Below are 19,937 nucleotides of genomic sequence, written 5' to 3'. Positions count from 1 at the left end.
GCTGGAAAGGTACTTTGTTATTACAAATTTTAATACGAAATTTCAGAATGCAAAGTACACATACTTTCATAGTGTGTGTACTTCACTTCTCAAAATTGGAAAATCTGCTGTTACCTAGCAGTTAATTACTATTTTTTTCTAACATTTGGAATGCAGGACCTGATTTGATAAGCTGATAAAAGAAAACAAAACTGAGAACATGTTGGAAGTGCTCGAAGTGAAAATTACAGTTTAGGTAGGTTTGGGGGTAGATAGTTAGACATTTTAATTGAACTAAAATAGTTTTATACTAATACAGTACTGTTGTGGGAGTACATTTTGTGGTGCATTTGAAATTGAAGTATTTAAGTGGGGGAAAATGTATGTTAATGCTTTGCAAGAAAGTGATTTTTTTTAATACCATCTATCTAAGCAAAATAGCTGTTAAAGAAATAGATCTCTTATGTCTCTCCTGGAGTGTAAAGTGTAATAACTTCTATGCTCTCTTAGGATAATTTCTCCAAGCCAGGAGTTTTCTTTTGTCACTTTGGTTGGTGTATTAAACTGCTGTTTGAAACATCATGTGAACTCTGAAGTAAGTTGGTATTTCTGGACGAACTACAGAAAAGTCACCTCTACCAGTGTCAAGAAAGCTGTTGAGTCAGTCTGGATTCTGAAAGTCCTGTGCTTTTAACATCTCAATGACATGGGTAACAGAAATGAGTCCAGATAATGATTTCACTTACCATATGGAAATAAGCACATTGAATTTGATACAACAGCTTTGGTTACGTATAAGCAGCACTGGCTTATGTTAAGCAGCAAAACCCCATCTTGTCCATTACAGTTCAGCACTAGTCCACAGCTGTAGTAGCTCAACATAGCTAAATTAGTTAATATTGCCATTTTATTTTTTTAGTTTAATTTTGTCTTTGGGGATTTTCTCTGAATTTGGAGTAACAAGTTCTATTAAAAAAGAATAAGCTACCACTTACCTCTCAGTGTCTAAAGAGAGGCTGTAAGAAGGAAGGAGAAAGACTCTTTAACAAGGTTTGTGGTGATAGCACACAGGAGATGGTTTCAAACTAACAGAGGAGAGATTTAGATTGGTTATGTTTTTTTTTTTTTTTTTTTTTTTTTTTTTTTTTTTTTTTTTTTACATTAAGGGTGGTGCAACACTGGCACAGATTGCCCAGATTGATGGTGGATGCCCTGTCCCTGGAGGCATTCAAGATCAGGCTGGATGGGGTTCTGAGCAACCTGATCTAAATGTAGATGTCCCTGTTCATTATAGGGCAGTTGGACTAGATGACCTTTAAGAGTCCCTTCAAACTGAAATGATTCTATGGTTCTGTGATTCTGTATGCGTACAAACACAAATTTAACAAAAGAAGTGAACTCAGTTGTGTTTAAAAACAACAAAAAAAGTTGTTTATATGCAAATATGTATGTATAGCTGCACTTTTCAAATGCAGGTGAAATTGATGTTAGTCTAAATAGATGGGTTGTGTTAATGTAAGGTTTTACACTCTTCTGAATGAATCTGTTTTAAAACAGGAACCATACTACATGACAGAGTGCAGATAAATTGCACTGACCTGAGCTGCTGTATTTTTTCAGATTAACCCTCCATCCTTCTTGAGTCATGTAATACAATCCCATTATCTTCAAATTATGTGCTCGGTTTCTATTGTGCCAGCTTCAGCTTGAGAGTTCTGCCAGATATGTTCCTAGTAGTATTTTAAGAAGGAAAGAACCTTTTTTTAAATTTTATTTTAATTTGGAATTATGGAATAGATTGTAGTCCATGTTTTGCAAGGAATTAAGAGGCAGAAAAATACAGCGCTACTGTGCTATTGCAGGGCTTCAAACCTGTGGAAAAAGGTGCCTGTGACAGCTGTTCCTGATCTTTTTTTTTTGAAAAGGGATGCTAGAGGGATGAGTACTTTTCTTTGCAATCTGTAGTAATCAAACTATTTGCAATATGCCAAGTATAAAACTATTTTAACCTATTTTCTTGACAAAGCAGTGGCAGGATGAAGGAGGTGATTATGACGCTTGTTCCTCCAGAGTATTATACTCTTCTGGGTAAATGGGTATGGATGGACAACTCAGTCAAATACTTACACTATCAATAAGGAAATCATTATTTTTCATCTTAGCTGAGCAGTTGTGTTCTTATGTTTTCCAAAATAAAACATGATATTTATAGACCAATCTTTGTTCCAGACCATGGAATGATAGAAATAAACTCTATGCTACATGTTTGGATCAACAATTTCAGTATAAGAAGGTAATACAAAATATTACTACTTGGTAACACTATCTGATAGAGCAAAATCTCAGCTACAAAATAGTATTTTTCAACAGTCACAACCATTAGCTATGCATTTTCACTAGTGATGAACAAGAGCCATGATCATAAAAGTCTGCTGCAGCAGAGGTGACCCACTGTCACCACTGCTGAAATGCACCACTGTGCTCACATCCACTGTTTGGTCTCCATAAATGTTCAGCAAACTTTGATGAATGTCAATGGGTGCCATTTTTTCCACATGGAGGTATTCAGTCATGCCCCTCTGCTCCCATCTGTAGTGCAACAACAAAATGTAGCAGATTATCAGTGGGAAGGTTCAACCTCTACTACCATACCAACATCTGCTTCTGATGTCATAGGCCAATGTAATAAAATATGAGGCATGACTTTCAGAGCAGCCTTTTTATATGATCTTCTCTGTATGCACACATGCTTTTCAACAAGTTCATCATACTTTTTTTTTGTTGTTACAAGGAGCAGCAAGGGCAGCTTGTTGTGAGCTCTCAATAAAGGGAAGGTGATGTGAGGGCGGAGAGGCCCAGGCAGAGACCTCAGCTCTGAGGGGCACTGTCTCATGCTGCCTGAGTAAGGAGAGCAAAGCAGATCTGCTGGCAGTGGCCAAGCTCAGCCATGAGTCCAGCTATCACCAAACAAGCCCATAACGACAAGGTAGGTTCATGCCTTGTAAAGAGTCAGTGGGTCAGAGTTGCCAAGAGGGGCGGGCAGACAAAAGTGTCCATGTGGGGAGCTAGGGCAAGATCCAAGGATCTGAGATTTGAGGCTTCTGTCAGCTCTTTCTCCTATAGCTCTTTGCTCAGACCTTTGTGCTTGTGCTCAGAGTTGGGACAGAGGGAAGAGACTGTAGAACTTGGTTCACTCAACCTTATGGAAGAGTGTAGTTTCAGGTGGACAAAGAGGACTCACTGCAAAGCCTGTCAAAGTCATTCCATTCTCATCTCCACTGGGATTTATCAGGTTTTAAGTTCCTTTGCTTTAAGTTCCTTTTGCTATTTGTAGTGCCAATAATATGTATTTTTTTCTTAGCTGGGAATTACCATTTTTTCACTTCCTATTATTTGATTTTCTTGAGCTGGAATTTTTCTTGTAGGCCTCAACTAAGGAGTGTTTACAAAGCATACAGCTAAAGGTGTGAGATATGTTGTACTTAAAACGTAGCCTATGTGTGATAACTAATCAAATGAAATTATAAGGCTCTAATCACAGGGCACTTTAATTTTCGTATGTTAACAAGTAAAGATTGTAAGGAGCCTGGTCGCATCAAAAGGAGTTTGAGAATAAGTCTTTACATTGACTAAGGTTTTCCTGTCTGTTATCTCACATCAAGTTATAAGGTACTTTTCTCTATCAAAGACAAATCTGTAGGCCAACCAAATCTAGCTTTTATAAGTGGTGATTTGTTTCTAAATTAATCCAAACAGAATCAGTGTCTTGGTGTTCTGTGTAAGTTCAGGAGATGGGGAAGGAAGAAGCTGATGAGCATCTGAGTGCTGCGCAGGAGACAGGCATGTCTTTGGTTCTGTAGCTTTCCTGGGTACATCTTCATTCCTCTGGAAAAGCAGAGTAGTTGCTGTGAGGAAGAGACAACGTTCTTTTTGTTTGTGGACAAAACAGGCTTCTTCATACAGACTCCTTTCTTTGAGACTCAGTGGAAAAAGGCCAACAGAAAGCGGGGAAGGTAATCTCAAACTACACCTGATCTATGCTTTAGGCTGTGTGAGTAGGAAGCATCCTAAATAAAAGACATTCAGTAGTGGGATGGTACCTCACTCTGAACTGATTGACTTTTCCTCTCAGTTGACTTAAGAGTAGAATTTTGTGTTTGGAGAATGCTGGCTGACAAGATCCAAGCCTGTTGTAATGGATCTTGAAGACATGAATGAACAATGCTGTCCTGGGGGCACTGTCTCAAATTTCTCAGAGAAAATTCTCATCAGATTTTAGGGCCTGAAGATTTGAATTTTAAGAATTTGTGGTTAACTAGGGTCAGTTTTTCTGTTTGTAGGTTAAATACAACTTTTCTTTAGCCACTGATTCCAGGGTTCAGTGGATGATTTCTTCTTAAAAATGAAACAGGTGACTTTATTGAGATGCAAAGATGTCTGCAGTATCATTTATGCTCTCTCCATGATTCCTAGCCTCCTCACTTTAGAAGAAGCAATCATTGCAGGTAGTACCAACCATAGTGAGTTTGGGTCTGTGTGGCCTTTGCAGCAGGACTCTTGCCTCTTTCGCAGCCTCAGAAACACTTTTTTTGTGCAACTCTGGCCTTCATTAACTTAGATACTTTCTGACAGCTTCTTGTTTCTCAGCCGTTCTGTCCTGGCTCTCACTTCTTCCCTGCTTCTTTGGCTGAAAGTGGGGAATTTTGTCCTGGCTGGGTTTCCCCAGGTCAGCAGAGCTGTTGTGCTTGACTGTCATAGACTGAGCCAGAACTCATGCTTTGCAGGAGGTAAGACTTCATGGCTCCAAGGAGTTGGCTCCCACTTTGCTTGTGGTGCTGAGGTGAGCTGGAAGACAGCTCCTAGGCCTTGAGGGGAGCTGGCTCCAAGGAGGTAGCTTCCAGCTTCTTCTGCAGGCAGGCCTGCACAAAGCCTGCTGCTTTCCTTGCCTCCAGGCCCTGGTCACGCCTGGGAACTGGCTTCCAGTTCTCCTGTTCACAGACAGACAGGAGCCGAGAGTTTGGGTTCCTGGTCTTCTGCAAAGTGTGAAGGGAGCGGGAAGGCACCTCCTGGCCCTATCTGTGGGTAGGGAGTGTCTCCTGGGAACCAGCTCTCCATGCCTGCAGGAGCAAGCAGAAGATGAGAGCTGGCTCCTGGCTGATGTTGCTATGGGGCTCATGCAGATATTAGGAAGGTATACAGCAGCTGGGAACCTCTGACTTTGAGCTTGTCTTTGGGAGATGTGTTTGCCATTTGTTTTTGGCTGAGATGACTTCTGCTTTTGCATTGAAGTGGGCTTCACTGTGGGAGAGACCTGTCTAAAAGACAGGTACTTCCTCAGATCTTGTTGCTGTTTTTGTGATTTAAAATATGTACAGTCCAGTTCCAGCAACATACTGTCCTTATAGCTGATTGTATAAACTGATGTCTTTCAAACAGCATTTGTTCACCAAAAATGCAATGTACTAACAGAAAATCTGCTAAGTCCATAAGAACTGATAGTTCAGTTAGGGTTGCTAGGCTAAACTATCAACCTTGCATTAAGGTGTAGTTTAACAAACTTTATCACCCTGCACCTCACAACAAAGCAGGGACTGTTGAAGTGTGCTTTTTGTTGAAGGTTGTGATAGGATTGTGTTCTGTCTGCCATGTCCCTTCATTCCCTGACCTACACGTGACTATTCCTGTAAGGTAACTGCAGAAAAATGGATCTTGAATGCTGGTGTTTTAGAAAACTCCTTTGTTTGAATGTCGAGAACTCTTAGAATAATACAAAAGCCTGAATTGTTGTGACACAAAACATTTGTTATTAGCAGTTAGAAAAGATTATGTAGAATATTGGTTAGCTTTGGTCAACTTTTTATAAATTGTCTTTTAATCCTTTCTTGCTTCACTTTGAAACTTTAAAATATTTAGTTGAGTCTCTTCTGATCATATATACTGGGCTACTCCACAAATAAGACTATCCAAGAGATTGTATTTATGAAGGTTTCAAAACTTTTCATTTACTATGATTTTTGTTAATAGGGAAAATTAGGTTTATTTTGCAATATGTTACTGATTCATATGAACAGTATTACTTTCAGGTTAAAAAATACTGTGATTGTTTATCTTGTTATAAATGTATGGTAATCTCTATTGCTATTTTATTATTAACATTTTCCTTTTCTTCTCAGAGGATGCTAAGCAAGTTTTTGGCCAGACCACGATTCATCAGCACATTCCATTTAACTGGAATTCAGAGTTCGTACAGCTGCATTTTGGAAAGGATAGAAAAAGACACCTAACGTATCCAGAGTTCACCCAGTTTTTACTGGTGGGTCTCGTACAATAAAGTTTGTCAAAATTAAAATGATTCAAAGATTGCAAAATACTGTGCTGATAGGAAAGCTGCAAGAAAGACCATGTGGGCTTTTGCAATTGAAGTGCCAGATTTTAATATTCTTGATTAATAGGATAATGTAGTGGTAAAACAGCTGATTTTTGCCAGCTGTTTCTTTCTTTTTTTTTTAATTAATTGTCAGCGTGCAGAAAGTCATATAGATGGAGACATGAAATCAAAAACTTGTACTTCAGATTTTGAAAATTTCCTATGTTGAACGAGTCAAAGTATGATACATAACAGCATTGAACATTTTAGACCCACTTGCAAGACTGATATTGAGAAATACTTACATGTGTAAATAGCATGTTTAGTAAATTAGTATTTAATTCACTGTTGATATCCAATAATGTTTTACTGCAAGTCCTTTCTACACACTTGTTTCCTTGTGACCTATTTTGAATTTAAGAAAGGGAAACACTACCTAGTTTTTCTAGTGGTGTATAAAGAATAAAATACAATCTTTCTTTTACAAGGAATTTTTGCCTATTCACACTTTGTGGTATCTGTTAGAGAAAGCAAAATATTGTGCTAGTAAAAAATAAACAGTTTATCTGCATTTCAGCACTACTGTCAAAAATACTCTGCAGTAGGAAAAGTGATTCTTGAAGTGGTGAAATACGTGAGATTCTTATTTGTATTCCTTCTGAATACTTAATGCCTATATTAGTATTTACACTGGAGAGTTTTAAAATGGGAAACTGCTTGAAGACTGCAAGGTTTCTTTTTTTCTTGTTTACACAAGTGTGTTAGTTCACAGTAGGAGGTGGTATCATTTTGATGAGGAATAATTAAGCTAATGCTATTGAGACAAATGTTTCAAATTGACTTTGTAGAACAGAGCCTAATTAATTTTGTATGAAGAGGACGTCAGGTATCACATGATTAAGTTGTATTTCCTTAAGTTTTGTATTGACTGCTGCAACTCCAAAGTAGCTAGGAGGTAGACCAATTCTGTGGCAGAAGAGTAGACTAGAACCTCTTTGGGATAAAAGAGTGAATATGTTGCTTAAAAAAAAAAAAAAAAAAAAAGTAATGCCTGTGATCTCATGATTTGGTGTTCCTTCCATACATAATGAGCCCTGGATCCATATCTTGATTTTGATGAATTACAATCAACCTTAACTCATACACACACATGCATCACTGTGTTGGAACACAGCGGTCCTCTTGAGCCAGACAAACCTGTTGGTCACGTTCCCCATATGACAGAAAGAGGAAGGATGAGCATAAACATGGAGAATAAGATTGGTAGAAAGATTAATAGTTCTGGATATCCTATAGAGATGTGAGCTGCATTGAGGAAAAGTTCCACAGGTGCTTATAAAGTTGATCTCAGTACTAGTGCAGACATGAGGGACTTTCAAGCAAGTTAATTGTCTGAAAACTGCTGAAGCAAAGCTGTATGTTAGCAGTACAATTTGTTAGGATGCTCAGTCAGTCACAGATTGGGTACGTCTGTTTACTAATTTTCTAGAACTGTGAAACTTTGAAACACATTTCCTTACTGACTCTTGCTTTGCAGCATTATATTATAGTGAAGTTTGGACACAGAAATGACTCAGTATAAATTGAAGTGTTAATATACAGAGATATATAAATCTTCCTTTAAGTTCTGTAACCTTTGGTACTCAGCCTTTCTTTCTGACATTCTGCGTGTGCATGAGTCAGTCAGTCCCCTTGTTCTGATGTCTAGACCTTGCACCTTAGACAGCAGGAGAACACAGTGGATAGCAGATTACCTCTCTGCATTCCTGATTTATGAATGCTCTTTACATTACTCTTAATGTGGACCACATGGTTCTGTAAGGCACTTCAGGTACTGCTTTGTAAGTACAATGTAATTTGCCACTTCTAACGAAACAATGCACACAGAGTCAAATTCATTCATATTGGATCCTATTATGCCACATAAAGTTGTTACATATTCATTATCTGTTGTAACGTTTGGGCTAATCATTACTTCTGGCAAAGCTGAAACGACTTGGAAAGTAACATTGCTATACTTAATCCATGCACAAGACAGATCTCTTTTGGCTTTAAATAAGAAGGGTTTTTGATTGTGATTCTGGATATTTATATCCAGTCATCCTTTTTTTTTTTCTACAGTAACAGTGAGATGCCCAAAAGTATAGCCTCTGAGGTACTTAGCTCAAATATGCATAACAATCTATCTGCATCAACCCAGAACTCAAGGTGTGTTGTTTTTCCCTGCTTCTAATTTTGCTAGCTTAAAATTAACCTAGATATCTCTGCTACATATCAGTCACATCTGTATCTGTTTGGATATAGTCATGTTCCATTATCACTTTAATGACAAGTCTGCTTCGTGAAGCGTAACATTGGCCCCTTTCCCAGCATGTGAAATCTATTCTGCAGAATGGATTTTCATGTACGCTTCTATGTGGACTTGCTAATTCAATTTTCACATTATCTGGAAATTTATTCATGCCTACCATATTAGTTGATTAAGTAGTACTCTTTATAATTGACACCCAAGGATCTACTCCAATAGAAAGGACTGTGCTGCATCTGATGCCTTGTAGATCCACTGGGATGGAACCCGAGCACAGTTTCTGTCTGACTGGAAAGTAATGAAGTTTATAATGAGCTGTAACTGAAAGCTCAGATAAAATGTCTAGATGGAAAATAATTTCACAAACGTTCCGGTGCCAGCATGCCTACCCTGATGTGCAAATTAATTTTTCACAGTCTTATTCGAGCTGAGGGAATTTTGGACTTGCATCATCAAAGGAGAAACTGCACTTCTTGAGTATATCTAGGTTTACAAAAAATCTAGTCGGAGAAGATTCTTTAGAATGTGTAATTCATAATGCAAAGCAATGAGAATTGTATTCTTTTTAAACATGGCCTGTCTCGGTAAGCAATATTGGACAGAAATAGGTGAAACAAATGTTTCTGGAGATTGTGGACATCTCTAGATGTTACAGCTTTGCTTTATTTTTCAGTTTATTTTAAGGTGGCATTTTTTATATTACTGCATGTACACAGCATAGGTAGAGTTAAGAATATCATTAAATTTCCCTGATAAATTGCTAGTAGCTGCTGAGCCTCATTTTGAAGCACAGTTAATCATGCTGTGAAGTATCTTAACTTTCAGACTCAGAGTTGGATGGAACAGATGGCTTTTCTTTTGTGCTAAACACTTCAAGGAATTTACTGTGTTGTTATACAATATATAGTTATTAAAGGAGTGACATCTGCCTGTTTTGTGGCAGATTTTGTATGAGATGTTTAGTTATGAGACTGAGTCTTGTTTCCATATAATAATCCGAATATTCTCAGATGTTATATCAGTGTGTTGTTCACATTTTGGGAATGTTATGTGACAGAAGGTCCTTATGCTTCCTTCTGTGTTTGCAACTGGAACAAAACAGTGCTTTGCACAGCTCAAAATAACTAGCCTAAGAGACCCTACCTGACCATGAAGGTGGGATGAGCCTTCAGTAGCCATTTGCGGTCTGCTTAAGCCATTTTATTTCTGAACTAAAGAGAAGATGTGGATAGAGAACTATGGAAGGCTGAGCTCACCCTATTCAAACCTTTGTCTTGCTGCCTTTTTTGCAGTTAAGCACTGTGTCCTGGATCACATCTTTGAGCATGTGGGATAATCCTCTCTAGTTAGTTCCACATGTACCAAGAAGATGGAAAGAAATCGCATAAGCAAGGAAAGAATGAGATCGTTTGACTTGTACTTGATTGTAGTACTAACAGCCTTTTTGTAATTATCTGGGTGATGACAAGAAACGTGCCCTTCACACGTGTCTCTGGAATATGAGCCCTGCTTTCCTTCTGTGGCTATGACATTACCCCCACCCTAGGTCCCACCAACAGGGAGGCATAGCTCCCCGCTTGCAGGCTGATGTGCACAGGTGGTAGCAGGCTGAACTTGTGTTCTGCAAGTGGTGTGCCAGGGTTTTTTATTGCATTTTAGTACTGATTTCTGCCAGCATGGGACTGCCAGCAAATTCAGTGGTTAAAATAAATTGAATGAGAGAGAAAAATAGAGAAGAAAACAAAATTCAGTTTCTCATGTTGTCCTTCCGGTAGATTCAATTTATTTTTCTTTAGTGATGCTACCATTAGATGACTTTTTTTTTTTTTTGGTTAATTTATTCATAGTGAGTAGTTAGGAATGGAAGTTAATACACTTAACTCCTCTTTAGAGCTCTGTGCCTCCTGAGTTAGCTGTCTGCTTTAAGCTGACAAGTTGTTTTGCATTGCAGTGCTCTTCCCACTGTAAACCTCCCGAAATTTCTTGCTTCCAAACTCTGTTGAAACTGTAGTCAGAATTGAAATGAGACAGGAGCTTACATAGCTACATCCAGCTGGATAGCTCAGTTGTAACACATCCACATAGGGGGCTGTAAGTATGACAGAATTGAGACTGTAACACTTCAAATTATAACCTTCACAAGCATTTCTTATTAAAAGCAGAAATTTCTGAATAATTCTGTGAATGAAATGCGTAGTTGATTGAACACCGATCAGTCCTTTCCTGTCTGTCCTCTTCCCCTTTACCTTCTGTTTAAGTTATTAGGCGCTTTTCTTCATACCTTTTGTTTCAATAAATAGTGTTTTAATTATGAGTTAAGACTGAAATTAGAGAACCTCGGAGACTGAAATGAAAAGACAAAAAGTGGTTTGAATGGCAGCATACATTGGTGGCTGCAGACTGGAGTGAGCGAGCGTAAGGTTGAGTGGTGGCTGCAGACGTCCTGTGGATGTGGACTTATGCTTGTTTGATTTGCTTTTGGCCTTTCACTGAATGTTGCTGTAAGAAAAGGTAACTTTCAGGAGATTGTGTTCTGTGAATACATCATGCTTTTGGTTCTTGACTAATGCAAGTCTTGGCTTAACAGAATTTGCGTGTATTTGCAAATAGAGTGGAAGTAATAGGATAGTGCCATTGTTCACTGCAAGACTTGGTCTAGTACTGCTGACATATTTTTGCAGTGATTCCATTTCCTGAGTAACTGATTATTAAAATTCATTCAGACTTAGCACAGAGTTTCCAGTGAAGAAGCTTTTATAAGGCTTGAAATTGAAAGGAGGGACATGGTAATGATTTGTTTTCTTCCACTTGGTAGAGAAATACTGATTGGTAAGTCAGACTGCGTGACCAACATGTAATTCTGGTTTTAGCAAGCTAGTAGAACTAGACAAAGCATTGATATGTATTATTAAATTACCATCTGTGCAGGATTGTTCCTTTTAATTAAAAGATAACATAACAAAGTGTTCTAATAGTAATTTATGAAAAAAGGGCAAAGGCACAGTAGAAAAAGACACACAGTTTTGGGAGATATAAAGTCTTTTTTTCTGTCCTCTCTTTTCTCAGCATTACATCTGAATCACAAACAGGTTATCAGGTGATTGCAATAGATGATGCTTGTTTTATATCTGTCTGTTAGTGCTGCTGAAATATGGAGAAGCAATCTTTACACAGTCTTGATACGAAGAGTTAAATTAAACTGCGATTGTCTTTAATAGATAAATAAAAATATTTTAGATGAGAATGCTTTTTGAGTGAATACTTTCAGGATTATTGAAAGTCATTGTAGAAATCTCTTATTATTGCGTTGTCCTCATTCAAGCAGCCATGAAGAGTTTTACAGAACGTATTTTGATTTGCAATAACACACACAATAAACTGGATAATGCACATCCTGGGACACTTTAATGTTCACACATGGGAGATTACCTCTACTGGTTTGCTGATATACGCCTTCCGTTTCTCAGTTTGAACAGCATGACCTAATGCCCACAGAGCAGAGAAGTCATGGCTGTTGTTTTTGGTACTGAGCTCAATGACAGAGGCCATTTATGCTACAAGTGGAAAAGGCAGAGAGCTATACATACTGTATCAATTGAAAGGATTACATGTAATTATGTTTTGTTAAGTGTGAGATATTCTGTAGGATTGCATCAAATAAATCTGTTACAGTAATAATTCTGAAGCTAACTTTTTTTTAACATATATTTTCAGGAGATACAATTAGAACATGCAAAACAAGCTTTTGTGCAGCGAGACAATACTCAGGCTGGAAGAGTCACAGCTATGGACTTCAGGGATATTATGGTCACTATCCGACCACACATGCTGACACCATTTGTTGAAGAATGTCTAGTTGCTGTGAGTAGCCCTGGTAGCATCATTGGGAAATCATGGAACACAAGATTGAGATCCGTTTTTATGTAGTTTGATCACTGATCCAGGTTACAAGTGCATTTCTTTAAGCTTAGCAAAAATTATCTATGCATATAGAAGTTATCTCTCGTTACAGAATATAAATTCTCAACTCCACTGGTTTCCTGAGACATAAGACAAAGCAAGTAGATGGGCTGTTGTGGGGCCTACAAATGTGGAGTTTGCCTGACTATTTCTGGTCATACTTTTGTAATGGGCTGTGTCAAATATGTTGGGTTAGAAACAAACAACCCTCTGCATCCCATTTGGAATGTCATCCTCAAAGGACTTGCTTTGCAATTTCAGTTCTGAGTGTCCAAACACCTGTGGCAGTGTAAGAACTGCAACATCACCCAAGGATATTCACTATTGACTGATTGTTGGTACGCTTTAGTGTATGCTTTTGTCAGCTTGAAATGCACTTTATTTTTTATTGGACGTTTTCTTGTTTTCTAGACACGATTCTATTTCTGTTGTCCATTAAGCAAAATGTTTTTGTTTTTCTGTAATTTTTAGTAATTAATTTTCTACTGTTTCTCACAAGTAAAATCTCTAGATTTTTTTTTGTTTGTTTGTTTTGTTTTTTAAGAATGGTCTTCCAGCACACACAAGATTTGTCTTTCATGAACTCTGTTTCTCCGAGAGCATGAACTGCTGTTACTACTATCACATTATAATACAACGTGATAGGCCAACTTAAATATTATTCACTAAAGGGGGAAAAAAAAGGCACATTTGGTTTTGACCACAGTTTCTAATCTTGGGAATTTGTAATAAGTCTTTCCAAGTGATCTGAAGTCTGGCTTTATCCAGGTTTAAAGAAGTCTTTTCTTCTTTGATTTGTAAGAGAGAATTCCAGGGAGATATGTAAAGTGATGAGAACTGCAAAGTGGGCAGAATATTGGAAGAAGCATACAATAAAAAGCATAGCCAGAAGACTTGTGGACTGACAATGATTTCTCATACCTTCTTCCTCTCTTCTGTTTCCAATCTTGTTAGCAGCTTTCCTGGCTCATATATTCTCTCATAAAACATCAGATGAGATTTTTGATTCTGCCTCAAGGTCAATTAAATTTTGACAAGCTTAAGCATTATTTTCAGAAATTTTGTAGTTCATCAATCTTGTACTTAGTGAATTGATCCAGTTTCTTTTTCTGTGTGTAGGCCCAAGACCACTTCAAAATAAAGGCTTAAGTTCAGTTCTCATTTGAGAATGAGCAGTTATGCAAACCTTGTTGTTTCCATTTGGTTTGACTGCTGATACAAGCCTGAGAGCTTACTGCTATTTTTTCACAATTTGAAATGCATGTGAATTTAAATATTTGAGTTGACCTCTTTCAAAATATGTTTTGATTTTGTTGAGATTTTCTGTATAGTAATATACTTTACATGTAGAAGTAGATTTCCTCATTACTAGAAATAAGCCAACTTATAAAACATTTCCAACTGAAACAGCACTGAAACTTGAACTTTGTAAATTACTACTGGTTATGTTGTTATAATCCTGCATATGTATTTGTTTAGGTTTGTAGGATGGGGAGAGTTTTACATTCTGGTCATGATTAGTTTCAGTAACATAAGAATCTTTCATAGTTTTCTTTATTTTACTTTTATATTACTTTATTTAAAAAAATCCTTTTATACCCTCACTCTTGTAAAAATAACTTTGTTTGAAAATCTTTATTTTAAGATTTTTCTTAATTTAATAACACTCTTTTCTGCTTTTACTTTCTCTATTGTAGGCTGCTGGTGGTACCACTTCTCATCAGGTCAGCTTTTCCTATTTTAATGGATTTAATTCTCTCCTTAACAACATGGAGCTCATTAGAAAGATCTACAGTACTCTAGCTGGAAATAGAAAAGATGTGGAAGTCACTAAGGGTTTGTATAAATGTTTGCAATCTGGAAATTTCCTTGGGCATTTGCTTTGGACGAGTGGAGGGGAAGATCTCCTCTGTATGCTTTTAAATCAATGGGAGGGAGAGAAAAGCCTGCTTTGTTAGTATTCCTCGGTACACCATTCAGTTTTGTACACTCCTGTTGGAGTCCACCCTCCAGGTTTTTCGTTTTGTTTCAATCAGAAAAAGGTCCCAGTAAACTGCCAGTGGGGGCAGGGTGAGGAAAGTATGTAAAGATATTTAAAAGTTTAAGAAAACTTCCTAGGACTCCTGCCAAATTGGCAGCCTATTAAAATGACCTTTAAGGGTAGTTGAAGAATTCCATAAACTTGTATTGGCAGCACAGTAAGCTGATCGACAAGCTTGGAACAAGATGTTATCTGCTATATCTAACCTCTTTATAGAGAATTCCCTGTGCAGTGCCAGAGTTTCATTAATGTGGCCTACTGGGACTATGCATAAAATGTTCCACATCTCTTAACTCTTGATTTTTTTTCTTTGCTTTTTTTTCCCTGTGACCCACAACTGATTGATACCGTATGTCAAATATCCTCAATCCTACTGATAGTACTCAGCTTCAAGACCAGAGACTAGTACTTGTTTACATGGTGGATATACCATTTCAAACATACATTTATATAGTGGCAGGAACACTTTTATGGTGGGTCACTTCTTTTCCTTCCCTTTCTCTTTTTCTTTTCCACCATTAGTATCTTCTGCTTAATACAAAGTAAGCGTAAGGTACTCTGGATTACTGAGCGTCTGTATCTGGTTTGACAATTTTTGTTTCTCTTCTGTATTTCTATTCTCTTGCAGAGGAGTTTGTTCTGGCAGCTCAGAAATTTGGTCAGGTTACACCCATGGAAGTAGACATCTTGTTTCAGTTAGCAGATTTATATGAGCCGCGGGGGTAAGTGAAGAACTGTCTATCCTTCCCTTTTTCCCTTCCTCCTCTCATGTTTTCTGAAGGAGTGGGAGGTGGTGGTAGGGAACAGAAGGGTGTGGTATAGTGGTCAAATGCAGATAACTCGCTGTGACCCAAAAACATATCTCTTAGCAGTTGCTAAGCCGAATTCATTTCCTCAGGCGTATGACATTGGCTGACATTGAAAGAATTGCTCCTCTGGAGGAAGGAACGTTGCCCTACAACCTGGCTGAGGCTCAGAGACAGGTAAGAATAGGAAGCAGTAAGATGCTAGTATGTATTGTGTTCTGTTTCCAGTGTTAGAGAGATAGCCCATCTCCTTCTGTGTTCTCAGATTACTGAGTTACTCTACAGTATCTGTGAGGAGTATCTTCTTGTTAGAATTCATTTTTTAAGGTGCATCATGCCTTTTTTTCTCATCTCTGTTCCCTTTTCTCTTGGAATGCATTTTGACAGGTTAAATGTAATTTACTTTGGAAAGATAAAAATATATGAGTGTAATCCACCCATTCAGTAAATATTAGGTGTATACCTAATTAAATTCTTTATGTTTTATGATTCTGTTGCTCTCTGTTCTTTTTAATGAGGAAGGACTTCCTGCTTTGAGTATTGATAGTAAATCCAGCTTTTAGCATATTAAATGGCAAGCCTTGTTCTGAAAATGCACACAGGTTCAAGGTTTCAGAGTATTCTTTGCTTTGCTCAATGTTCTGCTGAGTATCAAAATAAGAGGGATTATGTTTAGCACACCATCAGTTTAAGTAAAATCATAAATATTCACTATATAACCAAAGCCTGAAGTATATTGACTTTCTCCTGGTGGTCTAACAAAATGAACTTTTGTTCCGTTAGAGGCAAAAAGAAACAGGAATGTTCTTTAAATGTCAAACTTACTGAGCTTTTAGTTTTCATGTCATTGTAGCGTATGTTATATTTTTTTTAATGATACAAGTTTCTATACAGATAGATTTAAAACTAACCATCTCTGTTTCTCTCTTTCTCTGTCTCTATTTTAAGACAGTCTTGACTTTGTGTCTTGTGAAACCGTGGGGTTTTTTTTGTTGATTTTTTTCCTACTCTGGGTCTGTGCGGAGACGCCAGTTTGACCACAATGGGTTGATGCAAGCTACATTTTTAGGGCTACCAGGCTGTAAGCCAGGCCTGTGTGTGTATGTGTATACACATGCATCTCCTTTGCTTCTCTTTCTTCTCCTCCTCCTTCCCCTACACTTGGACAACCCCACTGCGACTCTAAGACGGTATCTAGCATGGCGGTTTTTTGTGTGTTTGAGCGGTGACTAAATGTTGACTATGCTGGGTGAATTCAGATGAGTAGACTCGTAAAAGCTGACCATCTATTCCTAGAAGACTCCTAAAGGATTTAAAAGCCTGGTCTGAATATCAAGTAACATGAGTTACAATAGGTGGCAGTAAAATGCAATTGTGAAAGGGAAAACTTCTTCCATTTTTGCTTTGGGGTCGCTGTTTCTTAGTATCATAATAAAGTGGGATTATAAAACTGTTATTGTAGGAGATGTAAGGCCTCTGCATAATTTTGTTACACTCATTATTTTCCTTCATTAACCAGTGATTTTAAATTTCGAGCACTTCTGAAATTTGCTTTTCATTACATTGAATCTGAACTCATGTGAGCAAATGAAATTGTAGGAGTACTTTATGAAATCTCACTGTCCTTTAGCAAATGCTTGCATACGTGCTTTGATAGCCTGAGAACTAATAGGGATACCTATTTTCTTCATGCTAGAAAGAAATTCCAAACTGGAGCTGCTTTTAACTGTAGAAAATTAATAACATAAGGCATAATGTGTGCCCTCTTATGTATGAATTTGAGTTCTTGATTTTGAAGTTGTATAATTTCTTGTACCATCAGTCTTTCTTGTTTTTTCTGTCCCAAACTGAAGAGGCTATGCTATATGATGCTTGGAAATGTGTGGATAAGACATTTTATTATAAAGACACATTCTCCAGTGCATTCTGGGATTTCTACTAGGTATTGATACACTTTCTGATCCTGAGATATTCTCTTAAGAAATGCAATACTCTGATTATTTTACTTGTCCTCCCTTTTATTTTACATCCTGTCTTGACAGAAAGCTCCAGGTGATGTGTCTCGACCAGTCCTCATCCAGATTGCAGAATCAGCGTACAGGTTTGCCCTTGGTTCAATTGCTGGAGGTTAGTCATGGCTGAGCAAAGGAGTATTCATCTTCACTGTTTTTCCTTTCATACTTTTTCCCCTTTCCCACTTTCCCTTCTTTGTGGAAGACTTTCCCTTGAAATCCTTTTCTAATCAATGTCATCACTATAAGATGGCAGTGGAAGAGGTCATCTGGTCTACAGTAGTTTTGGAATTTATGAGCAATTGGAGTTTGCTGGTGGTATTTCTACTTAATTTGTCACCAAAGCAGTTTCAGAAGAATCAAGTTAATAATGAAATAGCGTCAAGAAGTGCTTTTGGTTGAAATTATGCGTGGTAATTGTATCCAGAACATGTGTTGAGAAAAAAGATACATCTGAGCATTGAGATATATATGTGTAAGATGATAGTTGCAATCAAACACCACAAATACAAAATCATTGTTTTCACATAGCTTGATTTTTATTTGCAGCTGTTGGAGCCACTGCAGTCTACCCAATTGATTTGGTAAAAACTCGTATGCAAAACCAGCGCTCTACAGGATCTTTTGTGGGAGAACTTATGTATAAAAACAGCTTTGATTGCTTCAAGAAAGTGCTTCGCTATGAAGGTTTCTTTGGGCTTTATAGAGGTAAGTTTGAAAGGTGGCATATATCACTAGTATATGAAAAATTAAGGAAAACTCTGAATTTTTAAGCCAATTTTGTTAATACTTCAATTTTGTCTGATTTGTACTTTTTCTTTATGTATACTCTTGCAAATATTTGCATTCCCATTCTGGCTGAACGGTTGTGAACTTACTGATAATTAAAACCTCACTATAATGAGAACATTTCTGTGGGACCTTTCCATCTGCAACAGGGCAAGAATTGCAATTTCCTATAGCAAAAAGTATACTTTTAGTCAAGTTTTCATCTCCTTAGCAGTCCTTAGCACCAAGAAAAATTTTGTCTTGTTTTGTAAGAAGTTAAGACAAATCATCCTGTTTGTTTGTTTTTGTTTTAATGTCCTTTCTCATCTATTGTCTTTCTATTAAAAGCATCCGTAGAGAAAATATAGTACCTTGTTATTAACTAGATCTCCTTTTTGATATTTTATATGGCAAATCTGGTCTCTCCAAACCATTTCCGTGTGCTTCACTGATCACTGGAAGTTGATCAAGTTTTATGTATACCTCTTCCAAGCTTGTCAGTGTTGAGTCAGGCAGAGAGATGAGCTGGGATCAACTTAGCTTCATATATATAATCATTACTCCCATGCTGTGAAATTAATTGTTCCATTCTCCCTCTATTGTAAATGGACAAAGCTCCAAAAGCTCATTTGCTCTGTCTGAGGTCTAAATCATCCTCATTTTGGACATTTTAAATAAGTACCTACAATCAGATGACAGTTGTTTGTTGGTTTTGTTTCTTTTTTTTTTAATTTTCCCCTTGTCACAATTATGCCATCAATGATGTAAGTTTGAGTAAGGCAGAGGTAAAGAATCATTAACTACTTCATAAGACTAGTTCTTCTCTGTCAAAGAGATAAATTGACTTATACTTCTAGTATCTGAATTATTGAGATATTTCCCTCCCATCTGTGATGTTTGTTGGGGTGGATTTGAAATTTGCATTATTTATTTCACTTTTAGCAATCTAGCTTAAAAACTCCTTTTAGGCTTTTGAAAATAAGATGTATGTAATAAAGAAAGCAAATTTCTAAAAACAGTTGAGTCAGGAATGAAGAATGGAAGATGTCAATAAAACATATTAGGGTCTGACAAAGCTATATGCACCTGAAAAGCAACAATAACAACAACAACAAACACTAACAGGTGGGAAACATAACTAAAAGTAATTGTTGTGGTACATTGACACTCTGAGGTATGATCTGAGTTGCTGTAAGTTGGCTTTACTCAAAATACAAACTTTGTGATTATTTTAGCACAACTGGAAATGGAAAGAGTCTGTTACTATTAAATGTGATTGAGGCAATTTTTTTTAGTAGACTTAATAATTTAATAAGGAGTATTGACAGGGTTTCTATTTTGTAAGGGTTTATAGCAGTCATGATCATAAAAGAAAAAAAAATACAGCAAAAGAACAGAATGTATTCCCTGCAAATGTATTCTTCCATTATTTTGAAAGAATAAACATGCAGAATTCCACAACTCCTCACTCCTGTCTTATATAAATTCTGAAGTATAGTGACTTTTTGCCTAGAAAAAAAAATCAGAAATGTCAAAATGTGGATTCTTGACTCCGTGTGTTTGTCATATTTTTAAAATGATTTTTCACTGCCAAATTCAGTGAATTTTTGAAGTTTCCATCTGTACTGCTTATCTTTCCATTCTCTGTCCCCTTTACTACTTTTCAGTGTTCCTAGGAGTACTGAATAGTGAAATC

At 37.1% G+C, this 19,937-nt stretch overlaps 1 protein-coding gene across 2 annotated transcripts in view; it reads left to right on the top strand.

Annotated features, from left to right (window-relative positions):
- Positions 1-19,937, top strand: part of SLC25A13 (solute carrier family 25 member 13) — a 93,417-nt gene that overhangs the window by 38,899 nt on the left and 34,581 nt on the right. For both annotated transcript variants that reach the window (XM_085227473.1, XM_010712549.4), the window contains exons 5-11: positions 6,153-6,292; positions 12,369-12,515; positions 14,312-14,450; positions 15,284-15,377; positions 15,554-15,638; positions 17,504-17,588; positions 18,023-18,181. In XM_085227473.1, the coding sequence (XP_085083599.1) occupies positions 6,153-6,292; positions 12,369-12,515; positions 14,312-14,450; positions 15,284-15,377; positions 15,554-15,638; positions 17,504-17,588; positions 18,023-18,181 (849 nt within the window). The remainder of the gene's footprint in view (positions 1-6,152; positions 6,293-12,368; positions 12,516-14,311; positions 14,451-15,283; positions 15,378-15,553; positions 15,639-17,503; positions 17,589-18,022; positions 18,182-19,937) is intronic.

This window comes from Meleagris gallopavo, chromosome 6 (assembly GCF_905368555.1).
Source record: "Meleagris gallopavo chromosome 6, MGAL_WU_HG_1.1, whole genome shotgun sequence".
NCBI classification, from domain to species: Eukaryota; Metazoa; Chordata; class Aves; order Galliformes; family Phasianidae; genus Meleagris; species Meleagris gallopavo.
Note: the sequence above shows the minus strand (reverse complement) of the source record. Positions and strands in the feature narration are given on the sequence as shown.